Source organism: Triticum dicoccoides, chromosome 4A (assembly GCF_002162155.2).
Source record: "Triticum dicoccoides isolate Atlit2015 ecotype Zavitan chromosome 4A, WEW_v2.0, whole genome shotgun sequence".
Taxonomy (NCBI): domain Eukaryota; kingdom Viridiplantae; phylum Streptophyta; class Magnoliopsida; order Poales; family Poaceae; genus Triticum; species Triticum dicoccoides.
Window position 1 is genome coordinate 429,875,256 of NC_041386.1, and position 23,036 is coordinate 429,898,291.

At 45.6% G+C, this 23,036-nt stretch overlaps 1 protein-coding gene across 2 annotated transcripts; it reads left to right on the forward strand.

Moving 5' to 3' along the window:
* Positions 1-19,633: 19,633 nt before the first annotated feature.
* On the forward strand, positions 19,634-22,008 carry LOC119286035 (cell number regulator 13-like). Of its 2 annotated transcripts, XR_005140171.1 has the most exons (3): positions 19,634-20,236; positions 20,380-21,642; positions 21,769-22,008. XR_005140171.1 is itself a non-coding variant. In XM_037565373.1 (2 exons), exons 1-2 carry the CDS (start codon positions 19,787-19,789, stop codon positions 20,542-20,544), a joined length of 615 nt encoding a protein of 204 aa, XP_037421270.1. In that variant the 5' UTR covers positions 19,634-19,786; the 3' UTR covers positions 20,545-22,008. The 2 variants fall into 2 exon arrangements, 1 of the variants encoding a protein (XP_037421270.1); XM_037565373.1 differs by having other exon boundaries at positions 20,380-22,008.
* Positions 22,009-23,036: the final 1,028 nt, after the last annotated feature.

Below are 23,036 nucleotides of genomic sequence, written 5' to 3' on the forward strand. Positions count from 1 at the left end.
ATAACACAATTCATCAAGGGGCAAGGATGGTACTTGTCATCATGAATTCAATTGATATTCTGGAAGGAGTCAAAATGTTGACGATGATCACGACAAATTTTGTCGAGAGGCTCCACGAAGATGTAACCGATCGGCGATGACGTCAAGTCAAAGGAATGATGAAGTGAAAGGTTAACGGATCCAAGGGTACGACACAAACTCCAAACCAAGCTTGCTGTCCAAAGCGAAATGATATGACGAGGAAAATCGACGTAAGCTTAGCTCATCATTGAAAGTGGTGCTCCGAGAATAAGGACCAGGTAGCACAGTTAACATCGTCACGACAATGATATAGCCAAACAGGCTAGGAATGGCTTGGTCGGGTACAAACTCATACTTAAAGAAGATTACTAATAGTTGTTGAATTGTAGTGCGGACTCGATTCAGCTATCGGTGTCTTTGGGTGTTTAATAACTCATAGCCCATGAAAATTTGTAATCAGTGAGAATGTAGTACTTGATGAAGAACTCATAAGAAGTTATGTAGTTCCAAGATAATCTCGAGATACCAGGAGGTAATACTCGAGGGTAGAACATAATAGAGGTTGCAGAGGTGTATCGATCTGCAGAAGAAAAGTGCTTTAACTAGTCCGAGAAATGGAATCAAGGAGAAAATATGATCGGAACCACGATTGCAAAGGATCATTTCACAGATACCAAATGATAATATATCAAGGGAATAGTTATTATTACAATGTAACATCCCAAATTTTCAATTTGGAATGTTATACACTAGATCATCATTGCATATCATATTTTATTTTTGCATTTTGGTTGATCCTAGAAATTCTACGCAACTCAATGACCCACGGAGAGAGTTGGGAATTTTGTTATTTTCATATTTGAGTTTTCTCAAATTTTGAGAATAGGATCATTTGATTTTATTTATTTTATCATAAATTATTTCTATTACAAAAATATGAGAGAGGGAATAAAATGACTTTCCCAAAATAAAGACATATTGAGGATTTAATAATAAAATCAAATAAGATTTTATTTCGAAGTTTTTCGGTGTTTTACTTGAATTTAGGAAAATGTGTGTTTTTCAAAATTGCATTTAGGTCCCAAATAAATGTTCACCTTGTGCGGCTTGATTTTAGAAGCCCGTGAAAATTTATTTCGGAATTTTTGGAGTCCGTTTAGTATTTCTTTTTATTTTTCTTCTGAGCGGAATAAAAAAACGAACCGACCTACGGGCCGTGTCCGACTAGGACTCCGGCCCGAGGGGGGGGCCTTTATAAGCCGGGGCAGCCCACCCCGAGGGAAACCCTAGCTAGCCCCCAGCCCAGCCGCCGCCCCGCCCTAGCCGCCGCCGCCGGATCCCGCCGCCGAGGTTCGTCGCGCCTCGTTTTCCGTGCCATCGTAAAAAAAGAGAGAAAAAAATTGGCGTTCGTCATTTTTCTTTTTCTTGGATTAAATCCGCGATTTTTCTCATCGCGATTCCTGATCCGATTTTCGTTTTAGTATAACTTTTCGCTCGTTTATCGGAATCAGGTGATTCAAGCGCCTAGGGATTCGTCTCGAAACTCTCTATCCGTTTAACCAACTTAAACAAGATTTTTCTACTGTAAAATTTGCCCTAGATCCAGATTACTAGAATGAAGTTGTTTTATTTGGTCGTTTGACTTTCCTTGCTTCGTTCGATTTGATTCTTTTTGCCAACCAGAGTTCTTAAGTTGAACCTTCTGGTTAGATCTCTTATTTGAGTTTTACCTGTGCATTAGATGAGTACTTATTGTATGCTTGTTTGTTTGTCTGCGATAGAATACCCGGAGTGCGCCGCCTGTTACTTCGAATCGTTAGGTTTCGCGGATCATTAGCAAGGCAAGTAACACTTTGATCATACCTTTTCTACTACCCAGTTTTATTACATTAGATCAATCCTCACACATTGCATGATTAGGATCTAATTAAATTGTGGGATGGGAAGTAGATGAGGTAGTACCTATTACCTGTTATTATCAAACCTTTGGGAGTTACTTCTACGTTTGCTTATTATGCCATGCTATGCTAGTAGACGTGGATTGGGTGAGTGATATCCATGACAGATGTGAGATTGTTAATTTAATGGTTTATCTAAGGTGGCAACTTAAACACACATCTGGGTGGATTGAGGCACCTGGGTATTCCAGGACTTGCCTGTTTTCTTTTGGAACGCCACCCAGGCTCAAAGGGATCATGAGACTATTCATACTAGAAACTTCCGTGTGCAGCCACAAGCTATTATGGGCTCTAGCATAGTTGACTAAGTTGTGCGAACTCTTACAGTGGTAGACTAGCAGATGTAGGGGATGTAGGTGGTACGGTCTACCCGATCGTAAGGTGCTAGCGCTTCTGAAAGACTATGTCACGGTCATCCGTCTTCTCAAACACCCTGTAGTGCGAGAAACCAAACGGAGGCGATCGAGTCTTGTGGGGAAAAGTGCACAAACCTCTACAGAGTGTAATAAACTAATCATGGTTAGCCGTGTCCCCGGTTATGGACATCTTGAGTATCTAGTACCTGGATTATCATGTGAATCTCAACACGTTACTCTAAATTAATTTTGTTGGGTTATGTTTAAAGATGATGCTTAATTGGGATTGAGAATGCTGTCAACCATTCTCAATGTTTAACAACCACCATGATAGTAATTAAATTTATTCTTTTGTAGTAGGGAAAAATTGGCTTTACACAAAACTGTAACCATAGAGCTTTCCACCAGCCAAATATGCATGTAGTATAGTTGTTTCATTCCATTACTCTCTATGTGTTACCTTGCCAGCATATTCCATGTGCTGACCCGTTTTCGGGCTGCAACGTTAATGTTGCAGACTTTTCAGACGACGATTAAGGAGTTTTTAGGTCGTGGTTCTATACTCAGTGATGCCATTGGAGTTGATGGACTCAGTTACCTTCCAAGCCTTCTGCTGTTATCGTTATTAGATGGCCTTAAGCCATATTTATTGTAATAAGTTCTCATTTGAGACACTCGATGTAATAAGTGTGTGATTGCTACTCTGCTATAAATCCTCCGAGTACTGTGTGGTGTCAGCATTACTGATCCAGGGATGACACCGGAGCACAGAGATCAGACTATTTGAGTTATGGTCGCTACAGAGATGGTATCAGAGCACACGCTGACTGTAGGACACGACCACTAAGCTAAAAGACCTAGATCACTATTCACTCTCTTCTCTTCTGACATCTCATCTTTTCTACTCTTTAGGATGGTGGATGCAAGGAACAAGTTCACGCAACCGGGTGAAGATACACCCTTTGGACGACACTTGAAGGAAGTCACTAGATACCTGAACATAGGAGTACCAAGCTTCACGGGAACCTACAATGCCACTTTACCTGAAGAAGAGCGCTGGATGATTCAAGTTCAAGTTCCAAGAAGGATGTTCATGCCAGTCACTGAGCCCATAGAGTTTTCTTTTGATGCACCAACTTGGAGTCTAGGAAAGAGCATGGCAGCTCACATCGCCATGGGACGCATTGGAGAAGTCTACCGCAAGGATCTCAAGGATACTATCTACCAGATTTGTGGGCGCCGAGATGAACACTGGGAGATGATCAACACCAGGAAGGATAGATCAATAGCAGCTTTTATCCAGGAGTTAAAACAGCACATTCGATGACAGGAGAACCAGATGTGCGCCGACATGATAGATCTGAAGAAGGCTAAGACTAGAATCAAGGAACTGGAGGAAGAACTCAAGGCTACATGTGAAGATTATGAAGAAGAAATTGAAGTATTGGTGGAGAAGAATGACGACCTGATCAAGAAGATTGGAATGTTTATGGGAGGCCCTACACCAGTAGATGAAGACGAAGAACCCCAGGTGATTAGCCCGGAAGACTACATCATCATCGACGGCACCAACTCGGAACCAGATAGTAGCGATGATGACTATGTTGATGAAGCTGGAGCAGATATCATGGAGTCTGCAACTGAAGAATATTTCTAGTAGACCACCTCATCAGTAGTAGTAGTCCACCATGTAAATATAGTAGTCCGAGCACTTTTGCGATAGTTAGATCGATTGTATGCCTTTGTTTGATTGATTGAAGTGAATTGTTTGCTTTTGCCTCATGTGCATATGGGTAGTGTTTTCTCTTTAGACCCCCTCTATTCTTATATCTCATCTTTTCTAAACCCTCAGATGCCTCCGAGACGTGACCCCGGATTTGCCTTTCCACCAGAGCTCACCCAGTTGATCCAGCAGCAGAACACATTGATGTAGTTGCTAGTCCAGAATCAGAATAAGGGAACAACAACAACAACCCACCACCACCACCACCACCTGTTGACCACTTAGCCCGTTTTCTTAGGCTGAATCCGCTGGTGTTTTCCAGTAGCACCGAGCCGATAGTAGCAGATGATTGGCTCCGCAAGACAGCTAGGGAGTTGACCACAGCAGGATGCATAGATGCGGAGAAGGTGAAGTTTGTCGCACATCAGCTTGAAGGACCCGCAGCATCATGGTGGGAGAATTTCACAGCCACTTTCCCTGTCGACACTGTCACATGGGACCAGTTTCAGCAGGCTTTTCATACTGCCCATGTTTCAGCGGGAGCTATGGCCATGAAGAAGCGTGAGTTTCGCAACTTGCGTCAAGGAGGACGGACAGTTGGCCAGTATGTGGAGAAATTTAGTAAGCTAGCACGTTATGCCCCAGATGACATCGCTACGGATGCAGCTAAGCAGGAGAAGTTTCTGGAAGGACTAAATGATGAGCTGAGCATGCAGTTGATGGTAGCAACTTTCAACAACTACCAGGAGTTGGTAGATCGTGCTCTTATGATTGAAGGGAAGCAGCAGCAAATTGAAAATTGCAAGAGGAAGTATGGACAAGGAAAGTACAATTCAGGAGTTCAGCAGAAGCCATGTTTTACCCCTAGATCGGGAGGACATTTTCAGCATACCCATGGAGGAGGTAGCTCGCACAATCACAATGGCACCAAGAATGGTAATGGCAATGGAGGAAGCAACGGCCAGAACCGCACCAACCCCTCAACCCCAGCCAAGAAGGACCTAAGCCAAGTCACTTGTTTTAAGTGTCAAAAGACCGGACATTATGCCAATGAATGTCCTGAAGGCCAAAATGGCAATGGAAATTCTGGGAAGAAGCCGAACCCTTTCAATAGGGGACAGGTGAACCACGTTAGTGTGGAGGAGGTTGAAGCTCAACCCGATGCAGTAATAGGTAAGTTTTTGGTTAAGTCATTTACTGCACTCGTTCTTTTTGATACTGGTGCATCGCATTCATACATCTCAAGGGGATTTCTGGATAAGTATAACCTATCAACCCAAGCCCTTAGGTCACCCATGTTAGTAACCTCGCCTGGAGCAGAATATATGGCTAGTCGATGGTGTGATCGGTTACCATTAAGGATTGGTAACTATGTTTTCCCCTCAGACCTAATAGTATTGGAATCTCAAGGATTGGATGTGATATTAGGTATGGATTGGTTATCAAAGTATGAAGGGAATATTGAATGTGCTAGTAAGTCAATTTTTCTTACCACACCAGAAGGGAGAAGGATCAAGTATGTATCCCGACATGTGCCAAAGAGGACACAAGTAAATTGCTTAACAGGAGTTGTACAGGAGGAAGTACCAGTGGTAAGGGATTTCCCTGATGTATTTCCAGAGGAGTTGCCAGGCATGCCACCAGATAGAGCTATTGAGTTTTTGATTGAGCTATTGCCAGGCACAGGGCCAATATCAAAGAGACCATATAGGATGCCAACAAAGGATTTGGTGGAAATTAAGAAGCAGAATAAGGAGTTACTAGATAAGGGATATATTCGCCCAAGTTCTTCACCTTGGGGATCGCCAGTACTTCTAGTGGAGAAGAAGGATGGATCGTTAAGGATGGTTGTTGATTATCGAGGATTGAATGAAGTAACGATCAAGAACAAGTACCCACTACCAATGATCAACGATCTGTTTGATCGATTGCAAGGAGCTAAGGTATTTTCCAAGATCGATCTGCGATCAGGATACCACCAGTTGAAGATTCGAGAACAGGATATTCCGAAGACAGCTTTTACCACCAGGTATGGGCTGTATGAGTACACCGTTATGTCATTTGGCCTGACTAACGCACCTGCCTATTTTATGAACATGATGAACAAAGTGTTTATGGAGTTTTTGGATAAGTTCGTCGTAGTGTTCATTGATGATATCCTAGCTTATTCGAAGAATGAAGAGGAGCATAAGGAGCATTTGCGTTTGGTACTTGGAAAGCTCAGAGAACATCAATTATATGACAAGTTTAGCAAATGTGAGTTTTGGTTGAAGGAAGTAGGATTCCTCAGGCATGTTATATCTGGAGAAGGTATAGCGGTAGATCCCGCTAAAGTTGAAACCGTGACCAAGTGGGAAGCCCCAACAACAGTTGGAGAGATCCGGAGTTTTCTTGGACTAGCAGGATACTACCGGAGATTTATTGAGAATTTCTCAAAGATTGCGAAGCCTATGACTGAGTTGTTAAAGAAGGATACCAAGTTCATATGGACAAAGGAATGTGAGGCTAGTTTCCAGGAGTTGAAGAAACGTTTGGTTACCTCACCAGTGTTGATTTTGCCAGGCCAGACCAAGGATTATGAGGTGTATTGCGACGCTTCACATCGAGGACTTGGAGCAGTGCTGATGCAGGAAGGGAGAGTTGTTTCATATGCCTCAAGACAACTGAAGCCTCATAAGTTGAATTATGCCACACATGATTTGGAGTTAGCAGCCGTAGTGCATGCAGTGAAGACATGGAGACATTTCCTCATTGGAAACCATTGTGAGGTGTACACGGATCATAAGAGTTTGAAGTACATTTTCACACAGGAGTTAAATCTCAGACAAAGGAGATGGTTGGAGCTTATCAAGGATTATGATATGAAATTGCATTATCATCCTGGAAAGGCTAATGTAGTAGCAGACACATTAAGCCGCAAGAGCCATGTCAATACGTTAATGACAGGAGAAATACCAAGGGAGTTAGCCGAAAATCTTCGTGAACTATGTTTGGAAATAGTTCCGAGAGGTTATGTAGCAGCATTGGAGATTCAGTCAACTTTGATGATAAAATCAGGGAAGCTCAGAAAGCTAACAAAGACATTGCCGCTATAAAGGAGAAACTGAGCAAAGGAAAAGCTAAAGGATTTCGTGAGGATGAGCACGACACCCTATGGTTTGAAGACCGTGTTTACGTGCCCAATGACCCGGAGATCAGGAAGTTGGTACTGCAAGAGGCACACGACTCACCATATTCGATTCACCCAGGAAACACCAAGATGTATTTGGATTTGAAGGATATTTTCTGGTGGACCAGAATGAAGAAGGATATTGCGGAGTATGTAGCAGTTTGTGATGTATGACAGAGAGTAAAGGCAGAGCATCAGAAGCCAGCAGGATTGTTACAACCATTGCCGATACCCGAATGGAAGTGGGATAAGTTAGGCATGGATTTTATCACGGGATTGCCCAGGACCCGTTTAGGCTATGACTTGATTTGGGTTGTAGTTGATCGATTGACGAAAGTAGCTCATTTCATCCCAGTAAAGACCACTTATACCGGTGCTAAGTTGGCAAAGATATACATGACCATGATCGTATGTCTGCATGGAGTTCCAAGGAGTATCGTATCGGATAGAGGAACCCAGTTTACCTCAAAGTTCTGGAAGCAGTTGCACGAAACTTTGGGAACCAGGTTAGAATTCAGTACAGCTTTTCATCCACAGACAGATGGACAGACCGAGAGAGTCAATCAGATTTTGGAGGATATGCTGAGAGCTTGTGCGCTAGATTATGGATCTAGTTGGGACGATAATTTGCCATATGCAGAGTTCTCTTACAACAACAGTTATCAAACCAGTTTAAAGATGGCCCCTTTCGAAGCTTTGTACGGAAGGAGGTGTAGGACACCGCTGTCATGGGACGAAGTTGGAGACCGCCAGTTGTTTGGACCTGACTTGATTAAAGAGTCTGAACAGAAGGTGAAGTTGATTCGCGATAGGCTCAAGGTAGCCCAGTCCAGACAGAAGAGTTATGCGGATTCTAAATGCAAGGAGACAGTTTACGAAGTCGGAGATAGAGCTTATCTTCGAGTATCTTCACTTCGAGGAACAAAGCGTTTTGGAGTTAAAGGGAAGTTAGCACCACGATTTGTAGGACCCTATCGAGTTTTGGAACGTATGGGAGAAGTAGCCTACAAGTTGGAATTGCCTGAAGGATTGTCAGGAGTACATGATGTGTTCCATGTTTCTCAGTTAAAGAAATGTCACACGGAGATGGCTGATATACCGTTGAGAGACACAGTGCCTTTGGAAACTATTGAGTTGGATAACGATTTGACCTACGAGGAGAAACCAGTCAAGATTCTCGAGTTTGCCAGCCGAGTTACTCGCAGCAAGGTTATTAAGTTTTGCAAAGTTCAATGGAGCCACCACACGGAGGATGAAGCCACCTGGGAGCGAGAGGAAGATTTGCTCAAAGACCACCCTCACCTATTTTCTAGCCAACCCGAATCTCGAGGGCGAGATTCATCTTAAGGGGGGTAGGTTTGTAACATCCCAAATTTTCAATTTGGAATGTTATACACTAGATCATCATTGCATATCATATTTTATTTTTGCATTTTGGTTGATCCTAGAAATTCTACGCAACTCAATGACCCACGGAGAGAGTTGGGGATTTCGTTATTTTCATATTTGAGTTTTCTCAAATTTTGAGAATAGGATCATTTGATTTTATTTATTTTATCATCAATTATTTCTATTACTAAAATATGAGAGAGGGAATAAAATGACTTTCCCAAAATAAAGAAATATTGAGGATTTAATAATAAAATCAAATAAGATTTTATTTCGGAGTTTTCGGTGTTTTATTTGAATTTAGGAAAAATGTGCGTTTTTCAAAATTGCATTTAGGTCCCAAATAAATGTTCACCTTGTGCGGCTTGATTTTAGAAGGCCGTGAAAATTTATTTCGGAATTTTTGGAGTCTGTTTAGTATTTCTTTTTATTTTTCTTCCGAGCAGAATAAAAAAACGAACCGACCTACGGGCCGTGTCCGACTAGGACTCCGGCCCGAGGGGGGGCCTTTATAAGCCGGGGCAGCCCACCCCGAGGGAAACCCTAGCCAGCCCCCAGCCCAGCCGCCGCCCCGCCCTAGCCGCCGCCGTCCGCCGCCGCCGGATCCCGCCGCCGAGGTTCGTCACGCCTCGTTTTCCGTGCCGTCGTAAAAAAATATCGGCGTTCGTCGTTTTTCTTTTTCTCGGATTAAATCTGCGATTTTTCTGATCGCGATTTCTGATCCGATTTTCGTTTTAGTATAACTTTTCGCTCGTTTATCGGAATCAGGCGATTCAAGCGCCTAGGGATTCATCTCGAAACCCTCTATCCGTTTAATCAACTTAAACACGATTTTGCTAATGTAAAATTTGCCCTAGATCCAGATTACTAGAACAAAGTTGTTTTCTTTCGCCGTTTGACTTTCGTTGCTTCGTTCGATTTGATTCTTTTTGCCAACCGGAGTTCTTAAGTTGAACCTTCTGGTTAGATCTCTTATTTGAGTTTTACCAGTGCATTAGATGAGTACTTATTGTATGCTTGTTTGTTTGTCTGCGATAGAATACCCGGAGTGCGCCGCCTGTTACTTCGAATCATTAGGTTTTGCGGATCATTAGCAAGGCAAGTAACACTTTGATCATACCTTTTCTACTACCCAGTTTTATTGCATTAGATCAATCCTCACACATTGCATGATTAGGATCTAATTAAATTGTGGGATGGGAAGTAGATGAGGTAGTACCTATTACTTGTTATTATCAAACCTTTGGGAGTTACTTCTATGTTTGCTTATTATGCCATCCTATGCTAGTAGACGTGGATTGGGTGAGTGATATCCATGACAGATGTGAGATTGTTAATTTAATGGTTTATCTAAGGTGGCAACTTAAACACACATCTGGGTGGATTGAGGCACCTGGGTATTCCAGGACTTGCCTGTTTTCTTTTGGAACGCCACCCAGGCTCAAAGGGATCATGAGACTATTCATACTAGAAACTTCCGTGTGCAGCCACAAGCTATTATGGGCTCTAGCATAGTTGACTAAGTTGTGCGAACTCTTACAGTGGTAGACTAGCAGATGTAGGGGATGTAGGTGGTACAGTCTACCCGATCGTAAGGTGCTAGCACTTCTGAAAGACTATGTCTCGGTCATCCGTCTTCTCAAACACCCTGTAGTATGAGAAACCAAACGGAGGCGATCGAGTCTTGTGGGGAAAAGTGCACAAACCTCTACAGAGTGTAATAAACTAATCATGGTTAGCCGTGTCCCCGGTTATGGACATCTTGAGTATCTAGTACCTAGATTATCATGTGAATCTCAACATGTTACTCTAAATTAATTTTGTTGGGTTATGTTTAAAGATGATGCTTAATTGGGATTGAGAATGCTGTCAACCATTCTCAATGTTTAACAACCACCATGATAGTAATTAAATTTATTCTTTTGTAGTAGGGAAAAATTGGCTTTACGCAAAACTGTAACCATAGAGCTTTCCACCAGCCAAATATGCATGTAGTATAGCTGTTTCATTTCATTACTCTCTATGTGTTACCTTGCCAGCATATTCCATGTGCTGACCCATTTTCGGGCTGCAACGTTAATGTTGCAGACTTTTCAGATGATGATTAAGGAGTTTTTAGGTCGTGGTTCTATACTCAGTGATGCCGTTGGAGTTGATGGACTCAGTTATCTTCCAAGCCTTCCGCTGTTATCGTTATTAGATGGCCTTAAGCCATATTTATTGTAATAAGTTCTCGTTTGAGACACTCGATGTAATAAGTGTGTGATTGCTACTCTGCTATAAATCCTCTGAGTACTGTGTGGTGTCAGCATTACTGATCTAGGGATGACACCGTAGCACAGAGATCAGACTATTTGAGGTCTGGTCGCTACATACAAGAAGCTTTCATGTTAGGATATACATCATGTCCATGGGCATGAATACAAAGTTCAAGGTCGACTCCCACTTCTTCAATGTATAACCCTCCATTCACTCCTCGCTTTTTCGGAAAATGACATTAGTTGTTGAAAGTTTTACCTGGTGCAATACCAGATAAGTATGACCCATGAAATCTTTCGGGTTCACACAGATTAAGGAAGGCACATGTTCAACCCATCGGGGCATCGTAGAAACATATACCACAAACTTCCGGAGTAAATAACACAAGCTCGAAAGTAGAGCATGGTTGACAAAGCAGAGGATACGATTTACCAAAGGCATTATGTATCCGAGGAAAGGCTCAGAAGGTTATTTGAATATGAAGGACACTGTCGGATAAAATCCAACAATGGATCGGGCGATCCTCAACGGAGCTGATATGAGTATCGGTACTCAATCAGAGGAAGAAATAATGCAAGGGTGTCAGATTATAGAACATCTGAATAATTCGATGCTTAGTTAATAAAGGAATTATGATTTCCAAAATGAAGGATCATAAGCAGACGCTCTGATAAAGGATGGATAAACTGAATAGACCAGAGGCACAATCGACGACTAATAGTTTGGTTGAGAACCAGCTCATGTTAAAAATAATGTCTGAGCCGGAAAGATAATTTAGAAGAGTCGATTGATGATTGTGTGCATTTGCACACATGTTGAATCAATAGGATCAAAATGATAGTGTCAAAAGATACTAGTGAATATTGCTAGTGATATGGGAGCATCCACAATGTAAGCATACAAGTATTTGTAGAGCAATAGCTCGAAGAGGATGCTCAGAAGGTCGGATAGTATTTCAGAGTATCTTATGAAGCATACGAACAACTGGGGATGAACGGATACTCAATAAGTGCGAGGAATCTTCAATAGTTGTATTCATATGGTAAAGAACTGCAAGGCACAAAGTATTCTCTGATCAATAGAGAGAACTTCGAGGTATCTTGTGATAACAAGATCGACGAAGAATGATTGTATGAATGCCAAGTGTATGTCATTATCCATACGGGTATACCGGTAATATGAAATTGAAAAAGGCAGAGGGTACAAGGGTCTCGAGCAGCATTGAAGAGTATCTACAAAATCTTCTGCACAGCATGTGATCATCTGTAGTAAGGGGCTCTCCGGCAGGAAGTGGTTACGAGATCCTAGAATTAGAATTAGTAAAATCATTTAACCCGAATAGAAGAGAGTTCAGAGTCCTAGAGTATAGACGAGGAGTAAAAGATCCTAATACCACCCAAATGGCGATGTGGGCCCGTAAGACACACAACCATGTTAGTAAAAAGTTTTGTAATGTCTAGACTCGACTTCGGCCAAGGAGTGTGGAAGGGGGATTCCTACACGGCAGTCGGCTCTGATACCAACTTGTGAGGCCCCCGATTCAATCGTACACTAATCATACACGCAAACGTGTACGATCAAGATCAGGGACTCACGGGAAGATATCACAACACAACTCTACAAATAAAGTAAGTCATACAAGCATCATATTACAAGCCAGGGGCCTCGAGGGCTCGAATACAAGAGCTCGATCATAGACGAGTCAGCGGAAGCAACACTATCTGAGTACAGACATAAGGTAAAGAAGTTTGCCTTAAGAAGGCTAGCACAAACTGGGATACAGATCGAAAGAGGCGCAGGCCTCCTGCCTGGGATCCTCCTAAACTACTCCTGGTCATCGTCAACGGGTTGCACGTAGTAGTAGGCACCTCCCGAGTAGTAGTAGTCGTCATCGACAGTGGCGTCTAGCTTCTGGGCTCCAACGTCTGGTCACAACAATCGAGTATAGAAAGGGGAAAAGGGGGAGCAAAGCAACCGTGAGTACTCATCCAAAGTACTCGCAAGCAAGGAGCTACACTACATATGTATGCATTGGTATCAAATGGAAAAAGCTATCATATGTGGACTGAACTGCAGAATGCCAGAATAAGAGGGGGATAGCTAGTCCAATTGAAGACTACGCTTCTGGTAACCTCCATCTTGCAGCAGAAGAAGAGAGTAGATGGTAGGTTCACCAAGTAACATCGCATAGCATAATCCTACCCGGCGATCCTCTCCTCATCGCCCTGTTAGAGAGCGACCACCGGGTTGTATCTGACACTTGGAAGGGTGTGTTTTTTAAGTATTCAGTTCTATTTGTCATAAGGTCAAGGTACAACTCCAAGTCGTCATGTTGCCGAAGATCACGGCTATTCGAATAGATTAACTTCCCTCCAGGGGTGCACCACATTTCCCAACAGGCTCGATCCCCTTTGTCCGGACACACTTTCCTGGGTCATGCCTGGCCTCAAAAGATCAACACGTCGCAGCCCTACCTAGGCACAACAGAGAGGTCAGCACGCCGGTCTAAATCCTATGGCGCAGGGGTCTGGGCCCATCGCCCTTTGCACACCTGCACGTTGCGAACGCGGCCGGAAGCAGAACTAGCCCCCTTAATACAAGAGTAGGCTTACGGTCCAATCCGGCGTGCGCCGCTCAGTCGCTGACGTCACGAAGGCTTCGGCTGATACCACGACGTCGAGTGCCCATAACTGTCTCCACGTAGATGGTTAGTGCGTATAGGCCAGTGGCCAGACTCAGATCAAATACCAAGATCTCGTTAAACGTGTTATCTTGAAGTAACCGCGAACGCCGATCAGGGCCCGGCCCACCTCTCTCATAGGTGGTCTCAGCCTGCCCTGTCGCTTCGCCACAAAGATCCAAACAGAGGGCCGTCGGGAAAGTATGTCCTTCCAGCCCCCCAATTCGTGAATCAACCGCTGGTACTCCTCGAGCCAACCCGACTTTAGTCATCACAAGTATCATGTATAAAGTATATAGTATATACCCATGATCATCTCCCGAGTGATCACGGCCCAATAGTATAGCATGGCAGACGGACAAGAATGTAGGGCCACTGATGATAAACTAGCATCCTATACTAAGCATTAGGATTGCAGGTAAAGGTAACAACAGTAGTAGCATGGATAGGATTAATGGAAAGCAGTAACATACTACACTACTCTAATGCAAAAAGTAGAGAGAAGAGTAGGCGATATCTGGTGATCAAAGGGGGAGCTTGCCTGATTGCTCTGGCAAGAGAGAGGGGTCGTCAGCACCGTAGCCGTACTGGGTAGCAACGGCGTCGGTCTCGGTGTCTAGCGAGAGAATAGAGGGAAGAAACAATAAATATTAAGCAAACGGATGCATAGTGATGCATGACATGACAAGTAGCGGTGCTAAGGGTGCCCTAACGCTGTAAGAGGTGGTACCGGTGAAGGGGGGAAACATTCGGGAAAATATCCCCGGTGTTTTGCGTTTTAGGACAGACGAACCGGAGGGGAAAAGTTGTGTGTTCGCTATGCTAGGGATGCGTGGCGAACGAACGGGCTACGCATCCGGATTCGTCTCGTCGTTCTGAGCAACTTTCATGTACAAAGAATTTTCATCCGAGTTACGGATTATTTTCTATGATTTTTCAAAGTTCTAACCTTTTCTGGAAATTCCTGGGATTAAACTTAATTCGAAAATATACACTAAAAGGCTAGGTGCACCAGGTCCAGTGCACCCAACAATGCACCAGAGGCTGACAGTGGGGCCAGGTCAATGGCCAAGTCAGCAGTTGACTGGTCAGTTTGACTGGTCAAAGGGGTCTAGTGGGACCCTCCTGTCAATGAGGCTATTCCAGCCAGCAGTTTGACTTGGTCAAACTGGATAGGGGGTCCACCTATCATTGGCTGATATTATAACAGATTGTTTTTAATGGGATAATTAGTTCATGGGGCCCATCTGTCAGTGTCACATGTGTTTTAACAAATTGTTTAAATCAGTGTAATTAGAGGTGGGGCCCTACTGTCATGGACACATCATGTTAATTACAAGTTAATTAGCTAATTAAGCTACATTAATTAATTTTAATTAATCAATTGATTATTATCGTTATTCTATTTACACATTTATTTTATATTCTTATTTCGGGGCGGGCCCCAGCGGTCAGTGGCTCAACCGAGCCACCCGGGGATGGGCATGCGAGCACACGCATAGAGGCGTGGCCGCGGCCGTCGTAGGGCGCCGGCGAGCAGGGGCTTGCCCTGCGGGCGCAGCCGTAGTTGGGGTTCGCTGGACGGCGGAGACCAACGATAGGGCGGCGGCGAAGGCCAGACGCAGTGCAGGAGGATGCAGCAGCAGAGCGGTGCACCGGCGGGCGTGAGCAAGGGGGCGAGACCGTGGAAGACGGGGAGGAAGAAGCAGTGGCGGCGCGAGCCACGGCAGTACGGCAGCAGCAGGGGGCCAGCCACGGCACGGGAACGAGGCGGCGACGAGACGGGCCGGAGTGGTCCTGGGCACGACCGGGGCGCGAGGGTGGCGGCGCGCAGCGAGTAGCGGGCGTGTGTGCGAGGGCGGAGAGGGGGCAGAGGCGAACGGGGTCGGGCCTCACCGACGCTGATGGGGAGAGGGGGCGACGAGGCTCGAGGAGGTCGGTCAAGGAGGAGGACGAGGATGGGCGGCGAGGTGGTGGTCGACGACGGCGCGTTGACGAGCGACGAGCGCGGCGTCAGCAGGCGTCGGCCGACGAGGGAGAGGCGACGGGGGCGCGAGGGAGGGGCTGTGAGGCGTCCGGCGAGGAGGGGCTCCGGTGATGGTGGGGCGGTCCGGCGGGGTGGCCTCCGGCGATGGCGTCGGTGACAGGCGATGGGGCACCGGCGAGGGGCGCAGGGGCGAGGCGCCCGATCCGATCTGGATCGAGGGTGGTTGAGAGAGATCGGGGGTGAGGGGGGTTGTGTGGTCGTGGGCTAGGGTTTGGGGGACGTGGGGGGTATGGAGAGTGCGGGGGGGTTGGGCCGGTTGGGTTGGCCGGGTGGCCAACTGGGCCTCACGGCCCAGGGGGATCTGGTCTCTTTTTTTAGTGTTTTCCTTTTCTTAATTTTCTTTTACTTCTTATCTGTTTTATTTTAGTTTCAACAAAATACAAAAGTGGCACCTAAAATAGAGTTACAATATATGCTACTGCCACAAACAGTTTAGCACTGACACAAAATAGTTTTGAAATTGTGTATTATTTCAAAAGCATTTGAATAACCATTTTGCCACTGTTTTATTTAGTTTAGGCACTTAAACATTTTGAAAAAGGTTGGTTACAACACCGAAAATAAGTTAGGGATTATTTGCCACATGATGAACATTTTAGTTTTCATGTTTGAGAAGTTTAGAATTTCACTTATTATTTGAATTTAAATTTGAACCGGATTTGGATCAACGTGAGTTTAGTAACAGTAATAGTGGTGACATGGCATCATTAGCGTGGGATTATGGTAGCTTAAATATCCGGACGTCACAACACGGTCATGGGCCAGGCATACGCATCTATGGTCGGCGAGATGTGAGTCGCTCTCCTTGCACAGCCGCCCCACCGCGAGGCGTGTGTGTTTTATCCTTCTTCTCTTTTTTAAGGTCGCGTGCTTTATCCTTTTTTTAGTGGCTGCGTGTTTTATCCTTCTGAAGCGATGGAGATAAATTGGTTGATACTAGGCTCCGCAGGCCCAAATAACAACCGATGGCTGATTTTGTTATCGGAGCATCGGCCAGTCCGTGTAGCGCTCCCAGCGGCCCTGAAGGTGCATCAAACGGCCAAGAGCGTTCAGAAGAGCAGATCTGATGGTTGAAAACACCAACTCAAAAAAAATGATGGTTGAAAACACCAAGGGCATGAGAGGGCTCGAAAGATGCACATTTATAATGTTTCCAAATGTATCTTGTACTGTCCTCTTGACTCAAATGATCACCTGTTGCAAGAGATAACTTTTCTGTACTAGATAATGGTGTTGGTGATGATTTACAGCTCTGCATGCCAACTCTGGTTAAAAGATCAATTGCATATTTCTCTTGAGAGAGATGAAGACCCTCCCCAGTTTTCTTTACTTCAATGCCAAGGAAGAAGTGCAAATCTTCTAGATCATTGAGGGCAAATTCTGAGCTCAAATCTTTCAACAATCCTGCCACTGCCTCATTTGATGACCTTGTAACCATCAAGAGGACTCCCAGCGACTGCAAGTTCATCCACCAAGGACCACTTGTGTGCTAAGTAGCTAGCCACAGTCTGGTTTCCCTTCTAGGCGTTGGTGAGGGCGACACGAAGATTGTTGATCTTTGATCTGGAGGTGGAGGAGAACATGATTGCAAGATATTTCCAGAGAGCAACATCAATGGGAATCGATACTACCTAGATCAGGACCTCCTTCGTCAAGTTCTTGAGGAGATAACCGAGCACGAGTTGGTCTTGCCTGACCCAGATCACATGCTCGGGGTTGGTGATGGTGGAGTCCTTCCCATCCTTGTGCTTCACAATGACTTGCTTTGCCGGCTCTGGATCAGACCCATCAAGGAGGCCATATAATCTAGCGCTACGAACTTGGGTAAGAATATGGGCACACCAAAGAATATAATTCTGACAAGTGAGTTTTTCCATGACTCAGTTGAAGAAGACGCCATGGGTTTGGGTGCTTGGAGATGGTTCCTGATCTGATGGTTTTGGGCCTTTTGGCGACGGGTTTCTGTTTCTGGGTTCTAGCGATGGTATTCTCGATCGAAGTGGGTTTCTGGTTGGGTTCGATAGCTAGACATATTGGAAGAGAGGGTTCTGATACCATATCGAATTCATTTTCGAGCCAACTCATCCAAAAGTCCGAACCGATGGAGGCGAGCAATATATTTCAACACTCTCCCTAACGTCTAGCCTTATTTAGTCCTTAGACGTGAGATCAATGTAGGCCGCGGGATCTTTTATTTTAATACTGCGTTGGTAGGGTTTTAAATTCAAGACCTATTGGCTCGGATACCATGTAAGATTAGGTAAAACTTCTTGTCGTTTCAGGCCGATGGATTCATGTTATATATTGGGGCGCACCTTCCATAGACAACGCATACAAGGAGTTCGACCCTGAGAAGGATCGTTACAGGAAACTTGAGAGGCAAGGAAGGATTACAAAGAGATGTCAGTGCTAACAAGATATCCTAGGGAAACAGTATGCGTCAGCTTAGAGTCCTAGAACTATACATGTTAACACTAAAAACATTTAGTTCCATTGGAAATAGCTCTATAATATATTTTTCTGCGCATTCGAAACGTCGGTTCTTCTTAGTTGATTTGCCTATGCACTTTATGATGTGTGAACATAAACTAAGCTATGTTAACATAAATGGAAGTTGTCTTTTTTTAGAAATGGAGGAGGACCCCAGCCTCTCCATCTGGACGATGCATGTAGTTTATTAATTATTTACACAAGACCTTACAAAGTCATACAACAGTAGGACTAAAGCCATCGTCTAAGCAATATTTGTCGCTACTCCTATCCAGTTGATGTAGGGATGCTGATAGTCCGGGCTTAATATCAAACATACATTGCATCCAAACATAACATATAATACCTGAGGTCCCAACCAGGACGCGTGTTAGGTATGGGCACCCACCAGTCCGACGCATTCCTCAACCAGGATGCCTGTCGGGTATGAGGCTGCCGCCGCCTGCCACCAATCCATCTTCTGTGTTGTACTGCTGCATCTACCTTGCCCGGTCTAGTTGCCGTCGACGCCATCATGACGCCCGACAATGCCATCATCCTGCGCTCGTCCATCATCACACGCCCACCGGCGAGACCCCGCTGCTCCATGCCGCTGAGACTTGCCGTTGTCGACATGCCAGATGCCATGCCGCTCCTCCGACGCGAAACACCACCTGCTGCCACTGGTCCCATCCCCTTCACCTGCAGCTTCTCAAACCAAGCACCCAAACGCCACAGACGGCGCCTCCAAAAAGGACACGACACACGCAGTGCCGCCGCCGCCCAATCTAAGGAGATTTAGGGTTTTCACCCGGGCATGGGGTTAGGATGGAGGGCAGGGACCTCGACGACGCCTAGAAGAACGGCGACCCTGGTCGTCGCCACCGTCGGGATGAATGAGTCATTCAGAGTTTCCTCCGGTACGATGTCACCTCTACCAGTCAAAAGATGAGTACATTCTTTGATTAGTCCAACCGAGCTGGACAGAGATCGGTTAAGCAGGACGCCACATTACTTCGGCCCCTAGCCGTTGATCTGCCGGCCATTATTTTATTTTTATTTTTATTTGGGCATATTTGAGTTATATCCCCCAGCAGACCTATATTTATTTTGCCTGTACTTAAACTTGTTGTATAGACGTGATGATTGTTTTATCTATAAAGCATAGCGAAAGCCTGTTCATGGTGAGGTTTCTATCATGGCCTCCGGCTCCAACAGGTATGAATATGGAGGTCACAGAAGATGGGAAGGTTCTCAGTAAGTTCGTCAAGTAGCACTTCAATCTTTAAATGCTGCTCATATAGCAGCAGAGAAAGATTCAAACCTGGAACAATTGCTCGTGTCACGCCGGACGGCCTGCCGTAGCCCTTGCTCAGTCTCATTTCCGACGAATCATTCAAACTAGAAGCCTGAAGTTTCCGGGAACCTGCCCAACTTTGGACTCACCTTAAGCTATCTCTGTCCAAATGTCAATAATGGAGGTACGTATGATTGAAAAATCAAATAATTGAACGGTAGGAGCATATATTGCCCACGCTAGTCAAAGTCATCGTCGTCACTTGTACACCATATATCGCGGGCGGCCTTTTTATGAGCAGCTAGTTGGATCTTGCTCTCCCTGACCCAGAGTGAACACATCCTCCTCCTCCTCCTTCTCTTGGATTGGAACACTGGATCTGCTCCAAGATCGATCCTGAACCAAAGCAAGATAAGCAATGGCTCTAGTTGGTCAGGCTGCCATGGTTGCGCAGTTTGCAGGAGTGGACGCATACGGGATCATCAAGATGATCGCCGATGCGGCGCAGACGGTCCGGAGGAACAGAGCCACCTGCCTGCAGCTCGCGCGCCGCGCCAAGATGATCGGAGACCTGCTGCACCAGCTCCACGCCGCGCAGCTCATGCAGCAGCCGGAGACGAGGAATCCGATGGAGCAGCTCGAGGAGACGCTCCGGCGCGCGCTGCTGCTCGTCAGGTCCTGCCAGGGCCGCAGATACCTCTACCGGTGCTTCTTGGGGGCGCGCCACGCCGACGAGCTCCGCGAGGTGCAGGGTGAGATCACCTTCTACCTCCAGCTTTTCCCTCTCGTCAGCCACGTCGACACCACCCTCACCTGGGTCAGACTCCTCAACAAAGGTGCTGCTCCTGAAGCTCCTTCATGCAAAGAGGTACAGCCAGTTCCAAGCCAGTTTTAATTGTTTCTGATAAATCTAGCAGAAACTAAACTCGCGACTGAAGCTCTCTCTTCTGCCTTCCTGATGACTATGGACAACTTATGCTTTGTCATCTGTTTCTTTCTTCCTTTCTACAGGCACCTGTGGTAAGACCATATTTTGTGCCGGATGAATGGTGTTTGCTAGTTTCTCATTCAGGAAGTATACTTTGGCACTCTCTTCTTGTAATATCTACTAACCACCCGTCGGGAAAAAATTATTCTGGCATGTATCTGCAGGAGTTCAAATTGTTGTGCAACTGACCAGTTATTTCTTTTTTCTCATCACTTCATTAAAAGAATTAGCGATTATCTAGCTAGCACAATGTTTCTGCAACTGCTAGTTAGCATTGGGCTTGTTATGTATCGCGTTCGCGCTCTTGTCTCTGGAGAATCTGGCTGGCATAGAGTGAAAATCAAGTTCATCCAATCCAAACTGTGGTTGTAAGTCGGTCTTTCGTTCGTGTGCAAAATAGGTATGTTGGTATTTTTCTTTCCTTGCAGAAGATCAGATCATAGTTGACAACTGACCATGAGAATCTTGTGTATTGTTGTTTGTTTGCCACTCGAGTTATTGGGTGTTCATCTTGCATTCAAAAGCTTACATTTTGATCCATCAAGATCGCAAATTTCCAGTTTCGGAGGCGCAGTCGCGGTTGCAGGTGCCGTTGGACCATTGTTTTGGGTACCGCTCGAAATTTCGCGATCCTGAGCGGTTACTGCGTTTACCGCTACCCCATGGAAAACACTCATACCAAGCAAAAAAATTCGAGTTTTTTTGAAATTTGAATTCAAACGATCACTCTGCTGTTAAATAAGCGGCATCTCTCATGTAGCAACAGCGCCCACATTGGCATAGTGACAAAGGCTTGCTTTGTGGAGTTGCAGGTCGCGGGTTCGAGTCTTACCTTCAACACTTTTTCTTTCTTTTTTAGAATGCGAAAGTAAAAAACTAACAGAGTTGAAAAATTCTGGAGCCGCAGGAGTCAAACTCGAAATCTCTGACCAAGCGGCATCGGTGGGTGCGTGTGTTCAGCCACTACACTAGGAGAAAGACTGTGATGTCATAGAGTTAAAAGATTATCTATATCAACTTTGAAATATTTGAATTCAAAATTTGATTTTGAATTTCGTCCGAATTTTTTCCGGTATTTCGTGGTTACCGTGGGAACCGTGAATTTCGGTGCCCCTCGAGAAAAAAGGCTCGCTTGGGATCCAAAACCTTGCATTGGACCATCAGTGTAAAGAAACTTCCATGCCCTCACATGGCGCAAGTGCAACCCTCCAGGTTCAAAGGGTAGCCTGTGTATTGCATCACACATGACTTTGCTTGAAGGCCCTCTCTCATCTACATAAGCAAAGGTAGCTTTTCTATACTTTATTATTTCAGGAAAAAGAATCATCTTACCGAAAATAGCAACAATAGCTCTTGCCATTCTGCGTCACATCTGATCTTGACTTGTATTTTTTCACCCGCTTCAACCTCAGGATTCTGAAGAGTATGAGGTGAATTCGGAAGCAGCAATAAGTCTCAAGCCCAGTGCCACTGTACAAATGATCCAGGCTTCTGAGCTGATAGAAAATTAGAAGAGCGAATATAGGACCTTGGTTGCAGCAAAACTTGCCTCCTTTCAACTTCTTTTGATCCCAAAGAAACCCGTTTTGCAATGCCCGCGGCCATAGTTACAGATTTACATAAACTGCAGAGATAATACTGGTATTCACACATGGTTCTTGTTTACCTTGTAACTTCGTATGGCCATTGGGCGCGCAAAGTTTTTGCATAGGCCGAGCTACATGGTACCTACTATCTAGACCGTCAGTTTGCCTCGTGATATATTTTTTTTAAAAAAGGAGGATGGCCCCGGGCCTCTGCATCTGGGAGATGCATACGGCCACTTTATTAATTATTCTCGAGGACCTTACAAAGTATTACAAACAATATACCTGAATCCACCATCTTGGCAACATATGCCACTACTCTTATCCATATGATGAAGGGATGCTAGCTGGGCCCCTACCCAAACTACTCACCTAAACCTAACATCAAAAGCCGGAAGCCCCAGCCGAGCCACATACCGGGTCTGGGGCACAATCCGGTCAGACACACTCTTGCGTCGTCGCCACCATCTTCCACAGGTCCGTCTTCAGATGATATTGAGTCTTCTACCTTGTGAAGGCCACATCAGCCATCGACGTCACCATGACGCCAGACAGCTACCTCCTCCTGCGCGAGTCCATCTCGGCGCATCGGACGCCGAGCCTCCACGGCGCCATGCCGCCGATCTCCGCCGCCATCAATGAGTGAGATGAAGTACCGCTTCACCACGGCAAGTACAAGGTGAGGAAGGGCGAGGTCGCCATCGGAGACACGGTCGGAAGATAAGCACCGCAGCCACGGAGCTGCAACGCGGTAGATCAGACGGGCCGCCACCAAGGACCAGACAAACTCGCCATGCACACCCAGCATCCCCAGGCCCAAATCGGCGCCTTCAAGAAGGTGACGACGCTGTGGCGCCGCCGCCGCTTAGCCACCGGGGCTAGGGTTTTCACCCGGGCGTAGGGGAAGGGGGGAGGCAGGGGAGGTATAGCCTCGGCGCCGCCACCAAGGAGGGAATGGCGTCCGGGACGCCATCGACGCCGTGACCGCCACCGGCGGCCAAAGGTTTCCCCCGGCCAAGCACCTTGCCGCCACCTCCGAACCAGCCACAACATGAGCCAGGCCGGCCGGAGGTCATGCATCACGAGCGGATCAG

What these genes read in the sequence shown, in the direction of transcription:
- LOC119286035 (XM_037565373.1), top strand. Translation starts at nt 19,787, where the DNA reads ATGGCTCTAGTTGGTCAGGCTGCCATGGTTGCGCAGTTTGCAGGAGTG. An exon ending in AAGCTCCTTCATGCAAAGAG is followed by an intron (nt 20,237 to 20,379) that starts GTACAGCCAGTT and finishes TCCTTTCTACAG; the next exon opens with GCACCTGTGGTAAGACCATA.